Consider the following 24,993-nt stretch of genomic DNA (forward strand, 5'->3'; position numbering starts at 1 on the left):
GTCGGAGTTCAAAGGTCATTTGTGTACTGTGAGCTATTTTATGGGACCTGTGCACATGCCTTCTCCGGTTTTGGGACTGACAGATCTGTCCAGGACTCTCTCTGCCTCATTCAGCCTCCAGATTCACTTCTCAAGGGACACAGCAGACTCGTGCAGGACACACAGGTATTGGACTGGGGATTGGGCTGGAACTCTAATCCCAATGTTTTTTTTTTATTTTTATCTCATAATATTCTCATAGTACATTGGCAGGGTGCCAGATTTGTGATGCTGGGCATCTTTGTCACAACAGCGGTCATTTCGAGTCAGTTTGGAAGATACACTCAATATAGTTTGGAAGATACGCTCAACATACAAGGTGGCTTATATTAACTGATTGAAAGAAGTGCTTGAAAATGTGTCAGTGAATTTCGGTTTTGCACTGAACTGGCTGTGTTGAAATGATGGTGTAATCATACAAGTGTAAATTAAAGACTAAAGAAACTTAACACAGAACTATCAAAGGATGAAAAGTATACAGTTATTTAAAATATGCAGTATACACTGGCTGTGACATGTTTGTAAATGTGTTCTATTTATAAAGATGCTGTACAATGAAAGGACTTTGTAAATATATATTACACAATTATTAATGAAATCCCCAAGAGAAAAATTCTCTGGCAGAATGATATCACATTATACACTTTACATGCATGCAGTAAAAATGTAGTTCGCACCTACAGCCACAGATATGCAGAAAAAAATAGTTTGCATATAAGAGTTTGTGGCTGGTCAGAAAATATTTGCTAACCACATGTTCATAAGACCCATTCTAGTGTTCTCCTGACTCCCCACACATTTGACTCACCTCATCATCTGATTACTAAACCCTGCAAGAGTCTAAAACAGGCTTGTAAGAGAAAAGAGAGAGAAAACCATGAAACTGTAAATGTATTTCCTCACTGCGCCAGCACCTGTGTGGCCATGTCTGCTACTCAGCTGTGATGTTTGCTACGTAATTAGAATGCACATTACAGTGAATCATATTGCCCTTCAATCTATTGGTTGACCACTCACATTTTCCACCCTTCAAGATCAAAGATCTTCCACTATCAGCAGCTTACAGTAGTAGCCTTGCTTTTTATGTCCTCTATCTATCTAACATTCATTATACATGCTTATCTGAAGTGTGATCTGACATGCAGCACTTTGAGACAAACACAGCTTAGCTGTGATTGTGCTGACTTCTGCACTTTTACTGTGTTGCATACTACTCACCTGCTCACGATGTTAGATTTAGAGGTGCACTGTTCTGACCTCCCTGCTCAGGTGTGACATCATGAAGTGGTTGTTCGAGGTGCTTTTCTCTCCCCTCCCCACTCCGGCGACAGTCGTCCTGTTTGGCCTGGGCGCTCTCGCCCTGCTCTACCTCAACACCAGGCCCAAACCCCTGCGGCCGGCTGTGGATCTGAACCGGCAGACTGTGGGCATTGCGGTCAGAACGTTTCTCCCCTTTTGCAGACACGGGTCTGGCATGCAGACACGGGTCTGGCACCATTGCACATGTTTTACCAGCACAAAGCCAAGACGGCGACTGACATATGCTGACATCACACACATAAATGAGCCGAGAACTGGTACTGAGAACTGGGATGCAGTTGGTATAAAGCATACCTGCTTACAGAGCCAGTTTACTCTGTTTACACTGCTTTGCAGGGCGGAGCAAGGAGGAGTGGCCTTCTGGAAGGTGACGACCTGCTATCGTATTTACACGAGGATGCAAGGACTCTATATGAAGTTTTCCAAAGGGGATTGCATGTCTCAGGTAGGATGCCACCAGTCACTCCTCACCAGGGAATGTAATACTCTAACCTAGCAGCCGGCCCTCAGACGCTGCGTGCCCCACAAGTCCAGAGCTCATTTGGATTTGCTCACATCCTGTTCACTGCCCTCGGTTCGAACACACACGACTGTTGTGCCTAATCAGTAATGTCCACTGTGCAGGCAATGGACCGTGCTTGGGGTTCAGGAAGGCTGGGAGGCCATACCAGTGGCTGAGATACAAACAGGTATCAACACTGCTTAGGCACAGCAGCCAGGGCTTATCGTGGGCATAAGGGGATGTGTGTAACACGACTGGTCGTCATGGTTTCTGCAGGTGTCAGACAGGGCCGAGTACCTGGGCTCGGGGCTGCTTCACAGGGGCCACAAACCCTCGCCGGATTCGTACGTCGGCATCTTCGCTCAGAACCGACCGGAGGTGAGGCTTCCCAGGATGCAGGCACTTGAGTTGTTATTACATTCTTCGGAACACTTTCAGGGCCGCCATGTGGCAGGCAAAGGGTGAATGACTCGTGTGCCATATGCTGGCTGGGTTCTTTTTCTTGCACGCAGTGGATTATCTCCGAGCTGGCCTGCTATACGTATTCCATGGTGGCGGTTCCTCTGTATGACACCTTGGGTCCCGAGGCACTGGTTTTCATCATTAACAGAGGTAATTAATCCTGCTTACCTTTCAGCTTCATTAGAAGTGTTCACTGGAACAGATAACACCTAACTGAGTTCCCCTAGGTTCAGTCATTAAAGATAAAAGATTAGCACATCTTTCTGCTTACATGTCTTTTTCACAATAGTGAAATAAATGTTGTGTTCCAGTGGGCCCCCTTCATGAGCTCTATTCACTGTCGTTTCTTTTAATACACTAACTCTATGATGTCTGTCTTTCCTCACCGTAATAGTAAAGATTTGGGTTTCTGAGCATGGGCCCGGATAGGGTCATAATTATATATTTTTTTCCTGACTATTTTCAGCAAACATATCTACAGTACTCTGTGACAAGCAGGACAAAGCAGAGACACTTGTTGCTAACTGTGAGAAAGACCTTACACCCATGCTCAAAACTATCATCATCATGGACCCGTTTGATGCTGCTCTGACGGAAAGGGCCTCAAAGACTGGAGTGGAAGTCCTGCCTCTGAAGGATGTGGAGGTGCATTCACACTGTACCCTTACCCATATGGTGCTGTGGTAACTTGGGATTCCAACAGTTTTTCATTTTGCATAAACTGTGTTAATGTATGTTTGTTCCTTCCAGGCTCTGGGCAAAGATAATCTTCAAAAGCCAATAGTGAGGTTTTTTGCTGTTGTGCCTTATAAGTACAATTTTAAGCAATAGAAAAGTGGAATGATTGGTATAGAACTAAAATCTTATATTTTCTATCTCCAGCCACCAAAACCAGAGGACTTGAGTATAGTGTGCTTTACCAGTGGAACTACAGGTAAGTGTATCATCCTTTAAAATTCCTGCCACATATCACAGGTTGACCATTAAGGATATTAGTTACTTGATGTTTGTGATTTTATTTCTTTATGTACTTACTTATTTATTTACCACAGCAGCTGACCCACTTATTGTGAAACCTTGTCCTGCACAGTGTGTGATGTTCCAGAAAACACGTTTCTCATCCTCTGTTCCAGGTGATCCAAAGGGAGCCATGTTATCCCATGAAAACGTGGTCGCAGATGCTGCCAGCTTCGTTAAGAGCTTCGAGGTACTGTACGCCCTTGTGCGCCGGGGCTGCGGCTGTTCTTAGTGGGGAGAGTTCAGGCCCTAATGATGCATGATCCGCCCCTGCTTCCCCAGAGCGTCTACACTCCGCTCACCACCGACGTGTCCATCTCGTTCCTGCCGCTGGCTCACATGTTTGAGCGGGTCGTGCAGGTATGGGGCCTTGCCCACGTTCTGCGGTGGATCGGGATTTCAGTAACACATATGTGTTTTCGTGCCTTTCCATTTGTGAAGCTCGTGGATGGTGCCACAGAGGAAGTCAGACTGAAGTTCAGGCGGGGTTTGCGTATGTCTCCCAGACAGTGCTGTACGGTGCCGGTGGAAGGGTGGGCTTCTTCCAGGGTGATGTCAGACTGCTGGTGGATGACATGAAAACACTGAGACCCACTGTTTTCCCAGTGGTCCCACGTCTTCTTAACCGTGTGTATGATAAGGTACTTTCTGGTTCACCTATCGTCCTCCCTCGAGTATGTACACACACACACACGAAACCCAAGGTTTCAGACTGGGCTTTAGGTTAGCAAGATGTACTCCATGTGATTGCTGATATTATGACCATTAGACCATTTATCCCACACAGGCCTTTTCACTGTAACGCTGACCCCCACCCCCCACCCCTACAGGTCCAGAGCGGGGCACAGACTCCATTCAGGAAGTGGCTCCTGAACTTCGCCATTGAAAGGAAACATGCGGAGGTGAAGCGGGGCATCATCAGGAACGACAGCATATGGGACAGGCTCATCTTCCGCAAAGTGCAGGTATTCCCACAGGTGCAGGAGCTCGGCTGGCTCCCCCGCTCCTCAGAGGGGAGGACTGGCAAACAGCTGAAAGAAAAGGGGCTTTGAGTTGCTAGAAGGGATTGAGATGGAAATGAAGGTGTGCTTGGTGGCTGACTTTACTTCTTGGAGGGAGTTTCCTGAAAGTTTGTATTCCCCTCTCCCTCTCTGCCCCTCTCTCTCTGCAGGAGTCTCTGGGGGGCTGTGTGCGAGTGATAGTGACAGGGGCCGCTCCCATCTCCCCCTCGGTTCTCACCTTCCTCAGGGCATGCCTCGGGTGCCAGGTGGAAAAACCTTCCTCCATCTCATCCTCCTTTAATGGCTACTAGGAAAAACGCGGCACAGACCTCTGAACTGCATCCTTGAGATGCAGAGGCTTGGACTGTGTGAAAAGTTTTACTGTTACGAAGTCATCCGCAAAGTGCTCACCTTAAAATGGGGGACTAAAGTACAAACTTAAACAGCTGCTTAAGCTCCACTTCTCAACACATTATTGAACTGTTGTAGCTCAGGCCGGCCCAACAGTAGATACTATGACCGTTGTTATTGAAGCCAGGGGTTATAAAGGTCATAAGAGTACGGGTGGTCTATTGGTGACCCTGGGCTGACTTACGTCCCTGGCCTGATTTCCAGATATTTGAGGCATATGGCCAAACAGAGTGCACAGCCGGCAGTACCATCTCCCTACCTGGGGACTGGACCACTGGTACGTTTTCGTTATGGTAACGTTTGAATGTTTGTACTTTAACGGCGTCCTCAGCCGACCTCAACCTTTCTACATGCATAATTATTCAACATTGTTAACACTGTCTGTCTTCTCTATAGGACATGTTGGCATACCTGTTCCATGTAATGTGGTCAAACTAGTAGATGTGGAAGAGATGAATTATTTTACATCGAATAATGAAGGGGAGGTAACATGGATACGCTGGCGATTAACAGAAAGCTTTGTCAGGGTCAAAGAGAACTTTGAGAAGGTCATTCCTAATACTTTGTGTCTTAGGTTTGCATAAAAGGGAAGAATGTGTTCAGTGGCTATCTGAGAGACCCAGAGAGGACTTCGGAGGCCCTCGACAAAGATGGATGGCTACATACTGGAGACATTGGAAAATGGCTCCCGGTAGTGTTTTCCTCTTTTGAAATAAAGCACTATGTCTCTATAGGAAATTAAATCAACATCAATCAAATTGACTACTCTCAAAAAAATCTTGACTCGTCATGTATTAATTACAAGCATCCGCTTAATTTGCAAGAATGGGGTTTTGAAGATTATCGACAGGAAGAAGAACATCTTCAAACTGGCCCAGGGCGAGTACATTGCCCCTGAAAAGATTGAAAATGTTTACATACGGAGTGCCACAGCTGCACAAGTGTTCGTTCACGGGGACAGTTTGCAGGTAAGTGCCACCTCTTCACTCCCTGCTACAGTAGCACTCCAAGTACACTGTGATGGAGTACTGAGAATGATTCAGCACATACTGCATAAAGCCTCCTGTGTGTGTAGTCCTGCTTAGTGGCCATAATAGTGCCAGACCCTGAAGTTCTTCCTGCTTGGGCTGAGAAGCTGGGAGTTAAAGGCTCACTACAGGAACTGTGCAAAAACCAGGTCTTTTTTCCTTGACGTATAGTACTTCATACGCAATGATTAATAACAATTACTAATACATATTATTATTATTATTATTATTATTATCTTGGATTATTACTGTGAAAGGAAAATATTTCTTTGCGCCATCTAGTTTTTGGAGATTTATAGCATTTAGAATAAGAATGATTTTTTAACAAATGTCTACATACTTTACATTACAGCAATACATAATGCTCACATGAAGCACACTTTGTAGAGTAAAAAGCCAGTTTGTTTTGTCCTTTACAGCAAATTAAAAAAGCCGTACTCTCAGACCTCGTCAAACTGGGCCGAGAAGCAGGACTCAAGTCCTTTGAACAAGTAAGTGACATTTTCAGATTTAAAAATATGGTGCATAATACTCTGATGACACAGCGGTGCTAATCCTTAACTCATACAGTAAACACACATGTGATTTAATAGAAATGTGCAAATGTGAATGAAAAAATATGATTATTTTGACTTTTGTGTATCCCTAAGGTTAAAGATCTGCACCTGCACCCTGAGCCATTCACCATAGAGAACGGTCTTCTCACTCCAACCTTGAAGGCCAAAAGATCTGAGCTCATTCAATTCTTTAAAGACCAGATCACCAGTCTCTATGCTAACATGCAGTAATGTATCTAAGATGACTGCAGAACATGGTTTGAGTTCCACTGACCTACTGGCCTCTGAGATACAACACAAGCACTGTTCATACACAAAACTTGGGTGAACCTGACCATGACCTCCAAACCATGTGCAATATTCTACTGCAAGTGTGGACAACGAATTAATATAATTAAAGATGTATTTAAAATATGCACTCATAAAAGGAATTATTAAATGATTATTTCCTTTGTTGTTTAACATGAAAACGAATGTTTTTTGTACAGAGCAGAATTGTTTATTGTTCTTTTTTAAAATCTTTTTGAGGCTGACATCAGTTTTACAAAAATAATCCAAAATAAAATTAAGGTATTTTTCTGTACAAAGAACACAGAGAATTTGCATGACTAAGACTTTGTTACAACTGACAAAGGCATTGCATAACAGCATAGACATCAAAAGGAGAGAGAAAGAAAACCGAAGATTCAAGTAAAATGATTGCTCATCTCCTAAAAAGAAAAGTCTTATGTCAGCATCTTGGTGGACACCAACCCCCTTCTCATTATCATCCATCATTAATCAGATTAGATTTGGAGATGTTATAGAGGTACAGAAGTTCCCTTGAGGAAGTGGAATTTGCTGGTTTGAGCACTTATTTCCATCGCCCTTCTGTGGTGTAAGTTAGGACCGCCACTGGTTAGGACGATCGACAGGCTTCAGTCGGACATCGGCTGAAGCTGGAGCGCTCAACATTTTGCATGTCTCCTTCCTGCAGTATGGGCATCACAAGCATACACAAGCACAGGAAGTACAGGAAGGCGCCGAGTTGGCAAAACCTGATTATAGTCTTTCTCCCCTACGCAAGCGAATGGTAAACTAAACTCCAGTGGGCTACTTGTCTTTCTTTTCTTCACTTGCTGCTGTGTTATTTGCTGAGTCATAGAGACACTTCTCCACACATCGCCGTGGAAACCAGCCCCTAATGCGAACTCCAGCTAAAACAGGAGGGAAAAGGAAGAAAAATCACTTTAGTACATGATGCAGTTATAGACACATGGCATGAAATTGTTTACAATCTTCAATATCACACTGGTTAACAACAACTACCTTTTGTCTGTTCCTCATCCAAAACTTTGTCCCCATACATCCACCACCTAAACATTAACACACACACACACACACACACACACACACACACACACACACACACACACACAAGAACACACACACACACACACACACAACCAACTTCTTACCATTTATTTTCTTTATTATCTCTTATGTTATTATAATTTCCATTAGTAAAAGACGTGTTATTCAGAAAGCTGTTATTGACTCACTTGGTTCCTCTTGTGGCAAAAATGATCTCGCCTTTAGTGAGTTTGATCCTCGGTTCCTCTGTACAAGGCATCCTGAAAAATGTGATAAGGCCCATCCTGATTGGGCAGCAAGCCCCGTTATAGTCCTCCACAACTCTGTACTGGACCTAAGGGCCACAATTCAGCCTGGTTATCTAGCCATTTTATGTCAGTGCTGCCCTCTTGTGTCCAGCAGATAACATGACAAATTACTCACACTTCTCACACGCTTGTCTGCCTTTTGCTTCAGTTGCTCAATCTGAAAAAGAGAAAACAGGAACATTCACATTTCAACTGTGGTGACTATATTATTGGTGTGTAGTGTTGATAAAACTTTGAAGCTGAGAACATACAGTTAGAGTATACTGGTGGCACTTCTCATTTATAGGCCATTCAATGCCATTGCCCGCTGGGACACCAGACCAGGTGAACACCTGCTTAAAGTTCTCCCACCGACTACACAGGTCATAGGGGAAGATGAACTCCTCTCCAGTTTGGTAGTACTGGATTCGATCTTTGGCCTGAGGGGGACACTGAGACTTATAAACTGGAAAAGCAATGTCAAGATCTAATGTAATTTATCAAACTATGTTAAATATTTGTGACTCTTCCACAAACTATTTTACCTGAATGCTACAGAAAGTCACACGTGAACATGATAACGTTCCCATATAGTACACTGTGTTACTGTTCAATGCTTATGACAAAGAAGGGTGTTTGTATTTGTAGCTTATAAAGGCCATTTACAAGACTGTAAAGACAGGATATATGCTAGGTATACTGATACAGTGAAGCAGGCTAGAGCTCCTGGACAACTAAAGTTAAGCAGCTCACCTTTTCCTCAATCCATACTTCAATTGAGGTTTTGTTGCGCATTATCACTTTTAGCTAAAAGAAAACAAAGTGTTCACCAAACTTGCAAGAACATTTATGGCATTTGGCAACAACACATCCTGTAACACTTCTCTAGCCACGCTGGATACTTTCACTGAGAAATGAAAGGATTACCTGGTTTATCAACAATGTTTCATTGCTTCATGTTACATTTAATTAGTTTCAGTGGCTGTTGGACTCTGCCCTACTTTTGCTCAACACCCGTGGGCAAGCACGCTAGCAACCTGACTCAGTCGGTGTGACTCAGCACATGTTCACACTGGCAGGTATTATTTAGATTGGTGCAGGAAACCTGCTACTCAGTCAGCACACTGACAGCTGTACCTTCATAAACTGCTATATGCAAGGCTCACCAAGAAATGGTTGAGAAGAGTCACCAAAATAAAGGGTTTTACCTGAATGAAAAACAGCATGCCCACAGCAATGGTGGTGCCCAACGCCAGGCCCAAGGCAAACAGAGTGGCAGCAAAAGCCGCCACTCCGAACGGCATTATGGGATAGTGGAGGCGTCGCGGAGCACTCATGTCTAGCTTCACCGTGCTCCAACCAAAAGAGATCTGTGACAGAAGGGCAGCATAAGAACAAGACTTATTCATCGCTCAGATGATGAATTACGCCGACAGGCTTTGATGAATTTAATATTTCAGTGTTTTTGCAGTGACAAATATGTGATCCATCTCTGGAGATTTAAATGAAAGAAATAAACACAAAGAACACAAGTCAAATAAGAAATGAATAAAGGAAATTTCAGTCATTCATCATGAAACATAGAGTCAATGAAGAGATGACAGACCCGGTCATACAGCTGGGTGTACATCGTCATGATGAAGATGAAAGCAGCGTGTATGCACCCCAGTGGGGCGAGGAAGAGGAAGGTAGTGAAGTAGGCATGATTCAGATGCCCACAGCAGTTGTTGATCCAGGGGCAGTGGTGGTCCATTTTCATCACACACCTGAGGACACGGAGCAGAGACATTGCACTACAAATAATATATTTAAGTAATTCAATTGTCATGGCAGACACTGTAAATTGTAAAATGCTTCCTGTGTTACTTTCCTAACACTGTACAAACATGGCATTTCTAGTTCATCTGTGATGCTGTAAGTACAGTTAGTTTCAAAACAACACTGAAGGAAATGCTACCTGTTACACTTCCTGCAGTGGTGAGACCTTGGGGCTTTATAACCATGGCACACTCTACAGAACTGTAAGTACATAGCATCTCGTTGATTTTCCTGTTAGAGAGAGGACGGCACGTGACCAACATGCAGCTACATTACACTAAACAGAAATGGGTTACATTAGATGAGGAAAGAAAACAATCACAACTCCCTATAATACACTTCAAAATGATTCAGAAAGTATTTGAAATACCGGTTTCCACGCCGACGGAATATATCCAGGCCCCACAAACATAGCATTAAAGTAGTTATAGAGAATTAGGACGGTCCAGTTGATGAGCATAATGAAGTTAATGCTGCCACCTGTGGTGTCCAAGGGCCAGTACCAGATAATGGAGTCCAATATGGCCATGGAGGAGCACACAGCAATAACAGTGAGAGCAACAACTGGACCCCAGTGACACAGCCTCCTAAGCTCATGGAGGTTTTCAAATACTATAATAGCTGACAGAAAGTTCATTGTGTGTTCCTTCAAATTTCTAAAGTTCCTTGAAGTGAAAAATGTAGCGGCTACATATGTTGCCTTCCTCTAATGGAGTGAATTAACCACGGGGAGGACAGCAGGTATATTTTCGCCCTTCTCCGAAACCAGCGATTAACTGTTGCATGTGTGGCGGCAGGCGTCCGAGTCTTTGAGTCTCCGGGCACACTAGCGCCTGGCATCCTTCCTGACCGCCTGCTTGTGCTAGACCTCCATCTAGAGAGACGAGAAGACGGGTAAATGGTTAAGATCACTGGTTACCTATGGGGATTAGAAGAGGCTCCACCAGCTAGCTACATAGGCTTAACAACAGCCCAACAGATTGTTTCAGGGAAATTTAATTACTATTTTTTTTCGCTTGTGACTATTAAAATCCCCTTTGCAGACTGTTCAAATCTTTACCAACTTCGTGTATCTAATTGCTGTTCAGCTTTAAATAAAAAATATATATTCGACGTTATTTCCAGCTGTGTTCTTTTGACTAATCGTCTGTCGTGCTTTGCTAAAATTGCAGTGTACAGTGCATGACCGATTCTTCTAATGTGCATTATACTTACCATATTATTGAGCTATTTTACAATAAGTGCAGAACTAAGCGCAAGTCTAGGGATACCCTGCTGTATAAGAAAGGCCAATACTCCGCCCAGGCTATTTGTCCAGCTACAGGCTGGCTAACTAACGCTAACAGGGCACTGCTCACATGACATAACCGTTAGCTAGCGTTAGCGTTTAGCTAACGTTACATGTATGCGGTCGCTCAAAACTGGAATTGTAAATGCTGTGATGTGCGTCACAGAAAAACTCGGAAAGCGCAATTAACATATAAATCTAATTAACAGTTAGCCTTTCGCGACACAGCTAATAATTTTTAAGCAAGGTAACGCTTAGCTTCCATTACGCCCACCTCTCTGCTTCCTTTTTCTTTCACTCAGTTTGATATGAACACCACTCCTCTGGATTTCGGACATGCATGGGAATAACTAAAAGTGCCGTGGGATAACGGAAAGGCTAAATTCGCCATTAGACGCAATGTCAATTTCAACATCACAGTAAACTACCTAGCTTCAGTAAAAACTACAGAATTCAATTCAGTTAGATTATTGTCGGTTTATTTTTGCCGGCACCAATGTAAATGGAATGTGTTTGCAACGAACCTCAATTACAGTAACACTACCAGGAAGTGACGGCAACAGCAATAGTAACATTTAATATTACAAGCAACAGTCTTCGTGGTATCTGTCTTGCATCTTAAATTTACTATTAATAACAATGTCTTCGGATTTTGAAGCCTACGAACAGGAGTTTGGGACTCTTACGGCAGAAATCACCAACAAAGTTGGTAGAATACCAAAACTAAGTGGAGGTAAGTAGCTGGCTAGCTAGCCAACGCAGCTAACGTTAGTGTGTTGACAGAAAGCTGAGCCAAGGTAGCTAGCTATCTTAGGTTAGCTAGCCAATGTTTCTGTTGAGCTAAAAGCTGCCTAAGTCTCAGGGGTATAGCGTTCAAAATGAGCTCAGTAGTGTTAGGAATGGTGTTACAAAGCTGAAAGGAAAACCGTACATCAGGCATCTTTATAAGCAAGCTATTTAACAGAGGCAGCATATCAAACATTGAAAGTAACTATAACTTACCATTGGTTAGCTAGTTAGCTAAGCAGGCTTCCAAAGCTGATGTAAGTGAAATAGTTAGCTGGCTAATGGGTTCATCTCTGCAGTACTACACTGCAGTTTTCTGTGCAGACTTAGTATGTTCAGATAGTAATGTTGCACCTAGGTGCCTGTTATCCTCAGATAGCTGACCACTTACTGTCTGCCTTAAGATTGCAATATTAGTGAAACGTAGATAACAATTAGCAGGTTTGGAAGTTGAATCTTTTCTCATAAACAAACATACACACACAAATAAGATATGGTAAGCAAATAAAAAAGGCTGAAGAGATTAAACTTTTAAATATACTACCTACTAATCTGCTTGTGAATTGTGTCTCGATAGTTATTGCAATCTTAGAATAAGTAGATTCTTTATATTATTCTTTAAAATATCAGGGTACTGGGATTAGCAGTAAGTGTGTGGGTGTGTATGTATGCATGTGTATACGTGTATGTATGTGTGTTTGTATAATGTATGCATCTATGTGTGTATATATATTGTGTGTGTGTGTATGTATGTGTATATATGTTTCAAGTTTGGTTTATTTGTCACATACATAGTCATACACAGTATAACTCGCAGTGAAATGGTTTGAGAGTGCTCTGTCCAAACTGAGGAAAAACAAAACGGGTGCATGGGGGGGGGATATATATGCACAAAATATATTACAATATATGTATAATATGTTTATATACACAATGTACAATGTATATATGGATATGTATATATGTATGTACACAGTGTATAGTTCCAGCTTACAGTTGACGTATTTACAGTTACATGGTGGTGGTGTTTATCAGTTTATCAGTTTCCCTGATTCAGGGCCCGAATGGCCTGTGGGAAGAAGCTCCTCTTCAGTCTCTCTGTCTTTTTGTGTGTGTGTGTTTGTGTGTGTGTTTGTGTGTGTGTGTGTGTGTGTGTGTGTGTAATATATATATGTGTGTGTGTGTGTGTGTGTGTGTGTGTGTGTGTGTGTAATTATATATATATATATGTATATATATATGTGTGTGTGTGTATATATATATATATGTGTGTGTATATATATATATATATATATATATATATATATATATATATATATATATATATATATATATATGTATGTATGTGTATGTATATATATATATATATATTACACACACACATACACACACACACACATACACACACACACACACACACACATATATATATATATATATATATGTGTGTGTGTGTGTGTGTGTGTGTGTAATATATATATATATACATACACATACATACATATATATACACACATATATATATATATATACACACACACACACACATATATATATATATATATATATATGTCATCTTGGCTGTTTGTACACTTCTTAGTTAATTACAGTTTCTTAGTTACAACCTAAAACTGCTTTCTTCTTTGTTGCTTTTAATTCAGCTGATGATGTTAAAGTGAAAGATGTGTTTATAAAAACAATTTTTGTGCATTTGCTGCACACTGAGTATACCTATGTAGTATATTTTGGAACACTTAAAATAGAAAAACATGGTAAATAGAAATCAAAAAAGAAATTGCATTTTCTGTTGAGCATGTTTGTTAGACAAAGTTTTGTCACTGTAGTGGTGTGTTGTGAAAAGGTAAATGTTTTTGTAGACCAATATGTTAGATTATAATATTAGTCAAATTATGTATGATTGCATTCCAATTAATTCTGCTTTAAAAGCTATTCATCTTTTAGTTAAATGTTCATGGTGAACTGGGACAAATAAATGTATTATTATTGAACATATTTTCAAAGTCATCCTGTTACATTGGTCTACCCTGTCAGATTTTCATCCAGAACTGTCAAAAACACATGGGAGCATTATTTTATATATTCAAGATGCTGAGCATGTATTTTGCTGTTATAAGCTTTCTGGTTAACAGTTGTTGGATTAAATAGGTGCCACTCGGAAGTCGTCTTGTCTTGACAGAGAAGTCAAAGAACTCCTGCTCTTCCTCAGGTCCACACTGACTGTCCCTAACACAGACCTCGCCTGTTGTCTTGAGGGGGGGAAAAACAACCTTTCTTTTAAGGCTCAAACGGATTTTTTTTTACCAAATGTGGGTTTTGGTAAATGCACCCATATGTAAGTGCACAAGAAGGTTATGTCATGAATAGTTCTTGAAGAGTTTCACTTTGTTGAGCAACTTAAATCAATTTCCCTACTTAAATCATCCTCCGCCATGCAAATACAAAGGCTTTCCCTAAGGTACAGCTTTGTGTGCACGGCCAACAGCCCGGCTGCTCATTTGGAGCCTGGCCTAATTAAACTGTAGTGAGATCAGGTGGCTTATACCTAATGCTAGCCTGACTGGCTCTGATTAACTTGATTGGTGTTTACACTTTCTGGACACACATCAAAATTTCCTCTGATTTGTTAGTGTACTCAGATGGTGAGTAGCGATATTTATTTAATGAATAGGGACAGGCATCTTTAATATTATGGAAATGTTTGATTTGGGTGTACCAGATAAAGACCTCTAATAGTGTAAATTGAACTAAATGTAGGCTGAGGATGACATTTTTTAAAAATAAAAATAATAAAAGTTTCTAAGATTTGGTTGGAAATTGGACAAAATATACCATGAATTTTCAGTAGTGCCACATTTAGGAAAGGCTTCAAGTACCCTGATGTTCTTACTATGAACAAAATGAATAAGTGGAAGATAAATCTAATTAGAAGAAATATGATGAATGATATTTATAATATAAATGGACAAAATGGGCTAGTATTTAATCAGCTACTTGTTACTTTGCAGTTTTAATTTGATATCAACACCATTGTTTGTTATTTACAGACTTGATAGATTATGAAAAATGCATTTGGTTAGTGTCTCTAGAATTACTGATGATGCCCACATGCTAAAATGCTAAAAGAAATAGCCTAATTGCCCACCACCACTTTTAATCAAAGCATATATTACGGTATTCTATTTGAGGTGATGAACTAATAGTTTTATACAACTTCATAATTTACTTAAAAAGTGCCTTGAACAAAACAACTAACAACAGCAACATGTCGAATCATTGAAGTGATGGAAGCATCCCAAACAGTCCATGTAGTATATTTACCAGTAGGGCATTAGTTACTGTACCAGTGGTTTTATTATTGCACTTCTGGCCATTTCTGTATAAATTAAAATACCAAAGTTGTTGTCATTATTCAGAAGTATGGCATGTATTTGTTTATTTTTCTCCACATGTGAGCGCTGTAGGTGAACAGAATTGGCTTGGTAGGCAAACTGTCCTAATGTACTCTTGACTCTACTGTTGTCATCCAAACATTTGAGATTCACTGGAATAATAGCATTTTTAGTTTATGTTTACATGTTTACAAGTTGTCCTATGGGCAGTAATAAGCCGATTCTAAAAATGGTAGTAGCTTATTACCAAAGTATAAATCGCTTTCTGTATCATACAGACCTTTCATATACTGTATATATGTTATAATTGCATTTCAGCTAACTAAATTAATGGCTTATATTGGGCTTCCAACTTAATATTGTTGTTAATATAGATAACAGGTGGATGAATGAATCAGTCAGGCACCTTTGAGAAAAGGTAGGTGCTTAATCTCGGCCTAAACCGCAGGGTCAAAATCAGTTCTTATTCTGCGTATTTATTCTCATCTGCCTTATGGTGTTTACTCTAGACTGTTGCTAGGCTGTGCTCCACGTAGATGCTCGCTTCATGTTTGCTTATTCCGTCTTTCTTATTGTTTCTGTAGCGCATCCGTGGGAATGAGAATGTGGAACGTGCCATTAAAGCTTGTGTTCCTGAATTGCTCTTATAGTGCTTGACAAGAAAAGCAGCAGCTTGCAGTGGGCACGTGCTGGGAGCGGCTGCTAAATTTGTTTAAGTAAGCCCAGTGAATGCGAACAAAGCGCTAAGCTGAGGACGCTCCTCACCAGTGGCCGTGCCTGTTCAACTCGGCCATTTCTGCGCTTGGATTCAGACTCTATTGTCTGCATGAAGAAATAGTTTAGTTCTATACCCCCCCCCCCAGGTGCTCAGGGTTTATGAATTTGTTTGCTTCCCTCAGTGACAATGGCATCAGCGAAGGTCTTCTTTTGTTGTTGTTATTGCAGTGCACAATGCCCCATATGTACAGACGCTGATAAAGGATGCTGGACAGACTGAATACCCTTGGCCAGTTGTGTGTGAGCTAGACTCATTTATTCACCAGGGAATCTAATGGATGCCATTCTGTTTTGTTTTTATTATGTACAACACAAAATAAGAAGGTTTTAAATAAGAATTCAGGGAGACTGTGAGCCCTTGTTCCATTAAACTTAAATGTGCATTTTTTATTTAAAAGGTAACCCCAGAACAAAAATGTCTGTCAATCACATGCCAGCAACAATTGAGCAGACACATACAGGTGCATCCTGAGGAGGAAAGCACGCCTGGTGGTGGTCTGTCCGTGGAACGCCTGGCCTCTTGCTAGTGCCCGCTGTACCTGCAACAGAGGCATGCATATTTCAGCCTGCCCTATGCTGGCTCTGTGTAGAACAGCCTTTGCTTGCTCACTTTACAAAGTACTGCCCCTGGCTGTTTACTGTGTGGGCAATGAGGTTATACACAGGTTTAAAGAATGGACTGATGTCCAGCACAAGAAGGGTGCAGTTTTGTTCTGACAGCCTTCTGCTTTGATACTTGATGATATTTTATTTCTTTTTGCTTTGTGTTTTAATGATGATGAAGAATTATATTTTACTCTTCTTAACCATTATTGATTTTGTTTGTTTGTTTGTTTTTGTTTTTTATGTCTGTTTAAATGAAGACCATACATCCTGCTTAGAGGAAGGTGTTAAGTGTTGGATTGTGTTAATGAGTGTTATATTAGTAATTCATCACTCAAGATTTGAAATGAACATTTAATGAACAACAAGGTATTAATGTCGCCATACTGTATACTGAGGTGGGCATGGTTTCCTGGAGTTGTACACGTGTGGCCAGAATCGCACCAGAGGCAGCAGGTGAAAATAAGGCCAGCCTTATTGTATTCGTTCTGAGTGGGTGGCTTGCTGGTAGACTTTGCTGGAACTGACATCTCCTTCCTTTTTGAGTTGGCCTGATGCGTATCCGTGCTCCTCCATAAACTAACAAAGATGTTTTACACGTGGAGAAATAGCAGACATCAAATATGGATTTCTCTGCATTGCAGAATGTGTAAATATATCTTCAAATGCAAGGCTGTGTTTTTTCTGTTTTTTTTTTTCCTTTGGTGCGGGGGAGTTGGGCTCTTGTCATAAAGCGTAGTTCTTCCATCAACTGATCAATATGTTTTCTGCCTCTCCCCTTTCAGAGGAGAAGACGCAGCTGGTTCTAAATGTCGACAAACAGCTTGAAGAAGTCAGAGAGCTGGTGGGTCTTTGATCAGTAATTTCTACTCGCCACATTTTCTAAATAATAAATTTGGAGAGGAAAGAAAAAAAACCCATTTCCCCACATAAACAACACCAGTAATGTTGCCGGTGACATGAGACACTCTTCATGTGGATGAAGGCTGCTCTGTGCTCACGGTGTGATCACGTTCTCATAATGTGCTTTTAACTGACACCACACGACACATCTCACACCATTACTGGCAGAAGGCGGCGCCGTGTCAGACACCAAACGCGAAAACGCGTGCCGCGTATAAACGGCTTCTGGCTTTGTCCCACCGTGCCGTGTTGATTGGACACTGTGAATCCACTGAGTGCGCGTGGATGCCGTCAGCAGGTGCCATGCTGAAGGCTCGAGGAAGCAGCATCTCCTGATATTGCCGGAACTATAGCACCACCATCACCTTTTTGATGACTTTTCCTCACAATCGTAAATAAAGAACTGATCACCTTTCAGAAGTATTGTTTCAGTTATGGGTGTCCATTTAAACTTTTTTTTTTTTTTTTTTTTTCCCCCCATGACATTTTCAGCTGAATGATAATCTGCCAGTATGGTTTCTTTGTCAGTGAAAGCAACATCATTTAATAACAATATTTGAAACGCAGTGACTTGACCGTCACGGCAAGTCTGACATGTCTTTATGTTGCGTGAAAATGAAGTGGTTGCAGACTGAGCTTTTGAGAGAACTGAGCTTGATTCTTATGCGCAGCTGGAGCAAATGGACCTGGAGGTGCGCGAGGTGCCTGTCCAGAGTAGGGCCATGTACAGTACCCGTCTGAAGAGCTACAAACAGGAGATGGAGAAGCTGGAGAAGGACTTTGTGAGTACAGGACACCAAGCACCTCCATCACTCCCTGACCACCTCCTCCTCTTTGCTTCATTTTGTTTACACACACACACACACACACACACACACACACACACACACACAGTATTTGTGTGTACTCCCTCACTCTCCAAAACGCACAAAATCTTTGAAGGTCAGCAGTGTGCCCACTGAGGTTAATTCTGCGTGGTGTTATAAAGCTTCCCTGGGCCCAGGGAGGATGGCTGTGCTCCTCCTCCATGTCCTTGTTTAGTTATTCATAAATTGTACCTGCCTGTCCAAACCTCACCCCGCACACATCAAACCTTAATGAAGCAACCACTTTGTTGCTGGTTTAACATCACTGTGTTGCTTCACTTCACTGTTGATCGTGTTTCGACCAGTACTCAATCATTTCTTTTACATGGCTGTCCTTCTCAGAGCCGTATTCAAGAAAGTGACACCAATTGATCTGAAATCTAATGTTTTGCGGTGCCAAAAATTGTAAGCAATGATTTTTTTCCCCCACCTATATGATGTGAAATCTTAAAATCATGGGGAAAATGTAATTGTTTCATCTTATTTAAATACTTAGTTTACTCTCAATGGGCTCTAATGTCTTTGAATAACTGCCTATCTACATATATACACACACGCACACCCACCCACCATTGTGCCATCTGTGGAAATGTGGGAAATTAATCTCTTCTCTCTGAAATTCAAACTTGTGCATTAAGTCTCATCACAAACCAATCCCCTGTGCTTCCTTCATCTCAATCTGCTTTCCAACCCGGCACCTGTAGCTAATTCCAGGTGTGCTTGATATCAATCACCGGATGGCAGCAACATCAACAAAGAGTCCAAAAAGCAGGAAATAAACGATGGGATTTAAGAAAAGGATCTTTTGCCAGTGATCTGATGCTGCGCTGCTGAGCCTGCTAGCTCGGCTCACAGTGGAGATCTCTCTTCTCAGAGAGGCCTCACATTCCTCACCATGGGCATTTAATTGGCTGATGATTAATCTTTAGCGTCTCCTTCTCGACTGTTGCCGTGGTTAATTATCATGCAATTAACACCTGCTGCGCAGGGGTTTTGCACCACATTCATGTTTGCATCCCGTCAGCCCCCAGTCCCCGCAGCCCAAAGCTAAGCTTACATGTCCGCGATGCCGATTATTGTCTTGTTTTCAAAACCTCAGATATTTAGGTTGCTGTGTAGCTCTTGTGCTCTCTTTGTATGTGAACCTAAATATCCTTGACCGTTTTCAAGACATAATAAGGTTTTTCTTCTTGAAGAGGATGTTTTGGTCCAGACATTGGGCCTGTATGTTTTAATCTAGGGAGCAGATCAGAACTGTGGTGACTTTAAAATCCCCTCTTTAAACAGAGTCATTTTCATGTTGCGTCAGTAGTTTGTTTAGCCCTCTGTCCGATTTAAGACCATGTCAGTCTGTTAGGCGTTATGTCCCTCATGCTAGTTTTAGTACAAGATAATAATTGGTCTGATTTAAAGCTGTTTTTTCCCCCTCCTCCCCTCAGAGCTTAAGTTTCGGAGAATTTGAAAGATGGCTCCCCCCTGAAGCCTCTGTTGATAGTAAGGCCTAGCAACTTGTCCTAAAGCTGAGAGATTCAGCAGGACTCTCAGAAGTGCCAAATGCTTTAGCGTGGATCGCTTATCCTCTCTGCCACGCAACGTGGGCTCACGCGCACACTTCTAAGAGGTGTCATGAAAAAGGCCATCACTTCTTCTTTTTTTTTTTCTCCTCAAAAAAGAGGAGGCTTTGTTGTGCTTCCACGGGAAATCAAGGCCCTGTCCCGGCCTTCCCCTCTCCCGGCCTCCCTGGAGTGTCTCCCCCCTTTAGCCCCGATCACATCTAGTCGTTCACCCGCGGTTTGAAGTCTTCCTGCCGTCGCGATGGCCAGACTGAGCCTTGCGCTCAGCAGCAGACGGGGACGACTGGCTGACCCTGCAATTCTGCCATTTTTTTCCTGAGGAGAAAAGAGAGAGACCGATATCAGAAGGACATCCCGAAGGTATGTTTGCTTCATGATGGCTTCATTTTGATAATGGGGGCAGAGGGTGTGAAAGCCAGGAGCCCCCGTGGAGGCCATATATTAGCAGGAAGAAGAGAGTGTTGGAAAAAAAAAATACACACACACACACACATCAGGTTCAGGGACCAGAATCACATGCCTCTTAGCAATGCTTTTGATCTGGCAGAAGAGCACCGTAATGGAAGTATAATTGAATGAAGCTAATTGGGTAAACACACTGCATCTCTTCAAAGGAGCTGACCAAGTTTCTCCAACCTAAGATCTCTTATATGGCCACAAGGCCATTCACAGGGAGCATCCTGCCAGTGTGATGAAGAGGGTGGATTTTGTGCTCAACCCTATTTTATTAGCATTTATTTGGTCTTTATTAGGTATTTACAGATGCACAGATGCTAAACTCTGCATTCTAATAAAATCCCATTCGCATGGGAACAAGGGCTAATGATTAATAAACGGATAGCATTTTAATGCAAAGAAGAGCAGTAGATTTCTTTGTATATTCTTTGAACGGCTTCTTCATCTGTATCTGAGCTTCTGCCAGGGTATGAAACAGCAATTTCATAGACTTTGTTCTCTTTCTGTGTAAAGCATGGTGGATAGATGACGAATGAATGAATGGTTTCCACGTGGAATCTATCAAATTAAAATAAGGTCTATACTGTACAGTGTTTCAGTGCTTGGCACTTTCCACACTGCCTGCCTGTGGCGGTATTATTTCCACCTTTCCCTGAACAGCAGAGGGCGACATTGCTCAAGATATCTGGGGACATGGCACGTCAGTGTCACTGGTTCTTGGGCATTTCCTGATTACAAGGGTGTCTCCTAGCTATTGCTGCTGCCTCCAAACAGTGCTGCTCTTTGAACTCCACACTTTGACCTGCGCAGAAACTAAAGCCCAAAAAACGGCCCACGTGGCGTTGGGATCAGTGGTTGCTTGGGTGCTTGGTTGAAGGGTAAAAATGCCCACAGACGGAGCTGTTGGTGAACACGTGAATGTGTGTTCAAACCTCTACTCTGTAAAAGCCTTCTGAACTCTTAAGTGCTGCCCCAAGCGTTTTTGGTGTTACCCCTGGCCAGACATCTGGTTGTAGCTTTTGCCCGAAATTACAGCTCTCACAGGTACAGATTCCACATATATTTTAAGAGCACATGAGGCTGAAGTCATATGAAATTATTTGTATGTCTTGATGTTACATTGACAGTAACAGAAGGATTGCACTATGGTGATTTATTTCTGTACTTCGTTTTGGCTTGATATATTATTCCCATGTTTTCATAAATTTGCGTTATAAAATTACATCCTAATGTTGGTATACAAAGTGTCAGTAAACATAAAGAAAGCTCAAATTATTAATTTATGTGTGCTGCTTAAGTACCAGTTGTTACATTGTATTATATGATGATGATGATGATGATGCATATATTGTAATGAAGCAGCGTGATATCAGAAATGATCTGGTCAGTAGCTGTCGCTTTAAATACAAGGTGACACAATGCATTAAAAAGAATCAACGTCACCTGTGTTTTTTTAAAAAAAAGGGTAAAATAATGTAGGTGCAGTGATATGTGCACGATTATTTTATGCTACTCAAAAAAAAAATCTTTAGCGCAACCAGCATTTGAAATTATATAAAATAGTTTACGTTCTTATTTTATGATGCCTTTATTGAATTCTATTCAATTACTGTTGGATATTAGAGTAAAATTAAAAGTAGCTGTACTGCCCTGCTTTCACTTTTAGCAGAACAGTTCCTTCAGAATTGCCGTCTTTTGTTTTATGCCATGGGGGATTATTAATGTTCTCATCTATTAATCTTTCTAAAGCATTTATTGAGCCAACCATCCTTGAAACACTGAACACAATTTATTCTCATGATGTGCCGTTGGATTAATTAAAAATGCATTTTTCTGTGAGTTTGTGTAGTCTTGCTGTTAGCCAATTACAAATGACCTTCATATGAATGCAAGAGATTGATGTTAAACTAATATGCCCTAACGGCCGAATATAAAAACATCAACTGTGATGGATTGAAAAAGAGCCCATTTTCTATGTCCTTGTAGATCCTAATTTCTTTATTCTTCAACAGAGTTGAGGAATGGAATTTTGGATTAATTCTCAGTTTGCTCTTTTTAAATGATTACTGTTCCACTGTTTTGGGTCAAGGGTCCTTGCTTTTTTGTTTTACTCTAAAACTACAACAGTTGAATTGACATCACCTGCTTAGCTTGGTTTTAGCAGACAGGGTGACCGAGCCAGTGATGGCAGTCAGTGCTGGTTTACTTTCATTTTAGATTAAGAGTCAAAGCCACTTATTTTTAAATCCTTCTGTGTAAAACCCATCAACTTAAATGATTGGCAAAGCACATTAGTATCTTTGGCAAATATACAGCTGTGGATATTTAAAATATGACACTGTTACTCTATGATAATTAAGTACTTTGAATTTAGAATATTTAAAGTCAAATTTTGTTCTGTTATACTTATGAATTTCATATTTACATTTACATATTCATGTATCTAAAGACATGGAATTTTTTAATCATACTTTTTATATGAGACTTTGGACTTTGAGAACAAGTTTTATGTGAACTTCAGTAGCGCTGATATACATGTTTTAGATGTTAGAGTTAGAGGTTTCTGTGTTTTGCAAGTCTTAAATAATCCTTAATTAAAAATGCTTTTATAAGTACTTTAACATTTACCTGCTATGGACAAACTAACTTTAGTGTTACTTACTTAATTTGAGAAGTTCTCGGTAATGGTTCAAGATTTATTAGAACTTTTATTTTCCTTGTAGGGGTCACTGAAAAAGTTTTGAAATTGCCTTGATAACCCTAGAACATTTGCTACTTAGAAGTTCACTTTTAATCATAGTTGCTGTAGATAACATGTGCCTTTCATTTAAAGGCTTGTTTTAGTATGCTATATTCTGCTATGTACTCAGCATGTTTTGCGAACAAGACTTTTGGGCCTTACAAAATCAAAGCAGGAGTCTTGCCTCTAAGAATCCTTGTCTTGCCGTCATGTACATGCATGAGCTGAAAGTTTGGCTGTGTGAATCACCTTAGATTAGAACCTCACATGTATTCTGAAAAACAGTGATTGTATTACAGTTTTGTACACAGTAGTAATGTCTAATTGATTTAGGTTTAGATCGCTTCCAAGGGTTAATAAATCCACTGTTTTGCTAAAGTCCAGTAACACTCTCTGATAACAAACCTAATACGCTTATTATGGAAATCCCTTAAATTGGCTGTTCTTTTGCAAAGATAAAACCATTTTAGACGAGGGGAAAAATATCAGTCTTTCCAATATACCTTTTACTGGTGACTTGTTTTACCCTGAGGATGCTGTGAATTGGCAGAGGGAAAGCTGTGTGTAGATAGCCGGAGATGGGGATTGTGTGCTTTGCGAGATCAGTTCTGTGGCGCATGGTGTAATCCCAGTGGTGGGAGGATGATGAGGTGAAGGACTGTGTCACTCGGAGGAGAAAATCAACTCTCCATGGCTGGAAATGAGAAGATGATGCACTTAATGAGAATGGGATGCTTTTTCTGAGCCAGTGAACCAGCAGCCCCTTGCAGAAACACCGTGCAGTTTTTTTTTGTGTGACCATGTTGCATCATTTTCAAATGTTATTCTAGGAATGTATTATACATACAGTGTATCTCACATATTACTAATTTTCTAAAGATTGATGTTATATATTCTGTGCGAGGATATATGGGCCTTCCCTGTAGTGGTTTAGAGGTTGGGCTACGTTGTTTACACTGTATATGGTCACTGTTCCTGATCAGATAATAGTGCTCCATTTATCTTTTTTACAGAGAGAGTCTGAGTGACACTGATCACTGATATGCAGGATTTCATTGCTTAGGACAGTCGTGTGTGTGTGTGTACATAGATGTGTGTGTGCGTGTGTGAGGTAGACGGGAGACAGGAGAATCAGACGTAGCGGAGCTGTCTCCTCTCTTGGCCTATTCCTACCACCTGCATAAACTGGAAGTGACATGTGACACCCCTAGAAAGGGAGAAATTGACATGTGGGACGAAAAAACGTGACAAAAAAAATTACATTTGCCATACTGGCTTAAGTATGAAAAACCATGAAGTATTTATGAAATGCATTATGAATCATTGTGTGTATGTGTGTGTGTGTGTGTGTTTTTTTTTTTAACTTTTCTTTTAAAAAGCACATTTTGAAGGGAGCAGGAAAACCTAGATGTCCCAGGCTGCTTTGAGAAACCCAGGCTCTTCCTTCTTTTAGTGTAATATATTTACAGGGCAGATGAAAACTAAATGATTTCAAAATTTCCCACTCAAGGGACATTTATTTTCCTCTGACTTAAGTGCCTCTAATGAGGGCCATGGAAACTGATGAGAGGGTTCTTTTGATTGTCTTAAAAGAAAACATTTTGGCTGGAGATCCAGTTTGAAGCTCGTGGTGGAAATGCACTACAGTCTTGATCAAAATTATATACTACAACACGTATCAAATTTCAGTTTTCAGCAAGAGGTTGGCAACCTTAAAAAAGAAAAAAAAGAAAAAAGGAAGAAGAAAAAACACAGAAGAAAGGAAAAAGTTTCTATAGACAGAAAGACCAGCGAG

General features: G+C 41.0%; 3 protein-coding genes across 8 annotated transcripts in view; 2 read left to right on the plus strand and 1 right to left on the minus strand.

Annotated features, from left to right (window-relative positions):
• The first annotated feature begins 1,318 nt into the window (after positions 1–1,318).
• acsl5 (acyl-CoA synthetase long chain family member 5) lies at positions 1,319–6,568 on the plus strand. Its single transcript, XM_027026233.2, has 20 exons — positions 1,319–1,474; positions 1,696–1,804; positions 1,984–2,048; positions 2,138–2,239; positions 2,374–2,473; positions 2,790–2,968; positions 3,074–3,106; positions 3,206–3,257; positions 3,457–3,530; positions 3,623–3,700; positions 3,847–3,981; positions 4,171–4,305; positions 4,512–4,607; positions 4,957–5,029; positions 5,149–5,237; positions 5,327–5,443; positions 5,577–5,720; positions 5,828–5,929; positions 6,200–6,271; positions 6,431–6,568. The coding sequence occupies exons 1-20, from the start codon at positions 1,319–1,321 to the stop codon at positions 6,566–6,568; spliced, it is 2,049 nt and encodes a 682-aa protein (XP_026882034.2).
• A 229-nt stretch (positions 6,569–6,797) lies between these two features.
• zdhhc6 (zinc finger DHHC-type palmitoyltransferase 6) lies at positions 6,798–11,530 on the minus strand. 3 transcript variants are annotated; one of them, XM_035533515.1, is made up of 11 exons: positions 11,358–11,530; positions 10,166–10,669; positions 9,935–10,026; positions 9,584–9,743; positions 9,186–9,347; positions 8,731–8,784; positions 8,250–8,417; positions 8,114–8,155; positions 7,879–8,024; positions 7,646–7,692; positions 6,798–7,533 (listed from the first exon to the last, which is right to left on the minus strand). In XM_035533515.1, exons 2-11 carry the CDS (start codon positions 10,430–10,432, stop codon positions 7,430–7,432), a joined length of 1,242 nt encoding a protein of 413 aa, XP_035389408.1. In that variant the 5' UTR covers positions 10,433–10,669; positions 11,358–11,530; the 3' UTR covers positions 6,798–7,429. The 3 variants fall into 3 exon arrangements, with proteins under 3 accessions (XP_035389408.1, XP_026882024.2, XP_035389409.1); XM_027026223.2 differs by having other exon boundaries at positions 11,011–11,530; XM_035533516.1 differs by lacking the exon at positions 8,731–8,784 and having other exon boundaries at positions 11,011–11,530.
• Positions 11,531–11,627: 97 nt separating this feature from the next.
• The window catches only part of vti1a (vesicle transport through interaction with t-SNAREs 1A), a 103,257-nt gene continuing 89,891 nt past the window's right edge, over positions 11,628–24,993 (plus strand). For 2 of the 4 annotated variants that reach the window (XM_035533517.1, XM_027026221.2), the window contains exons 1-3: positions 11,629–11,816; positions 17,445–17,503; positions 18,234–18,344. In XM_035533517.1, the coding sequence (XP_035389410.1) occupies positions 11,723–11,816; positions 17,445–17,503; positions 18,234–18,344 (264 nt within the window). In that variant the 5' untranslated portion in view covers positions 11,629–11,722. Of the gene's footprint in view, positions 11,817–17,444; positions 17,504–18,233; positions 18,345–24,993 lie in introns of all 4 variants that reach the window. The other 2 variants (XM_027026220.2, XM_035533518.1) reach the window with 2 other exon arrangements.

Source organism: Electrophorus electricus, chromosome 14 (genome assembly GCF_013358815.1).
Source record: "Electrophorus electricus isolate fEleEle1 chromosome 14, fEleEle1.pri, whole genome shotgun sequence".
NCBI lineage: Eukaryota > Metazoa > Chordata > Actinopteri > Gymnotiformes > Gymnotidae > Electrophorus > Electrophorus electricus.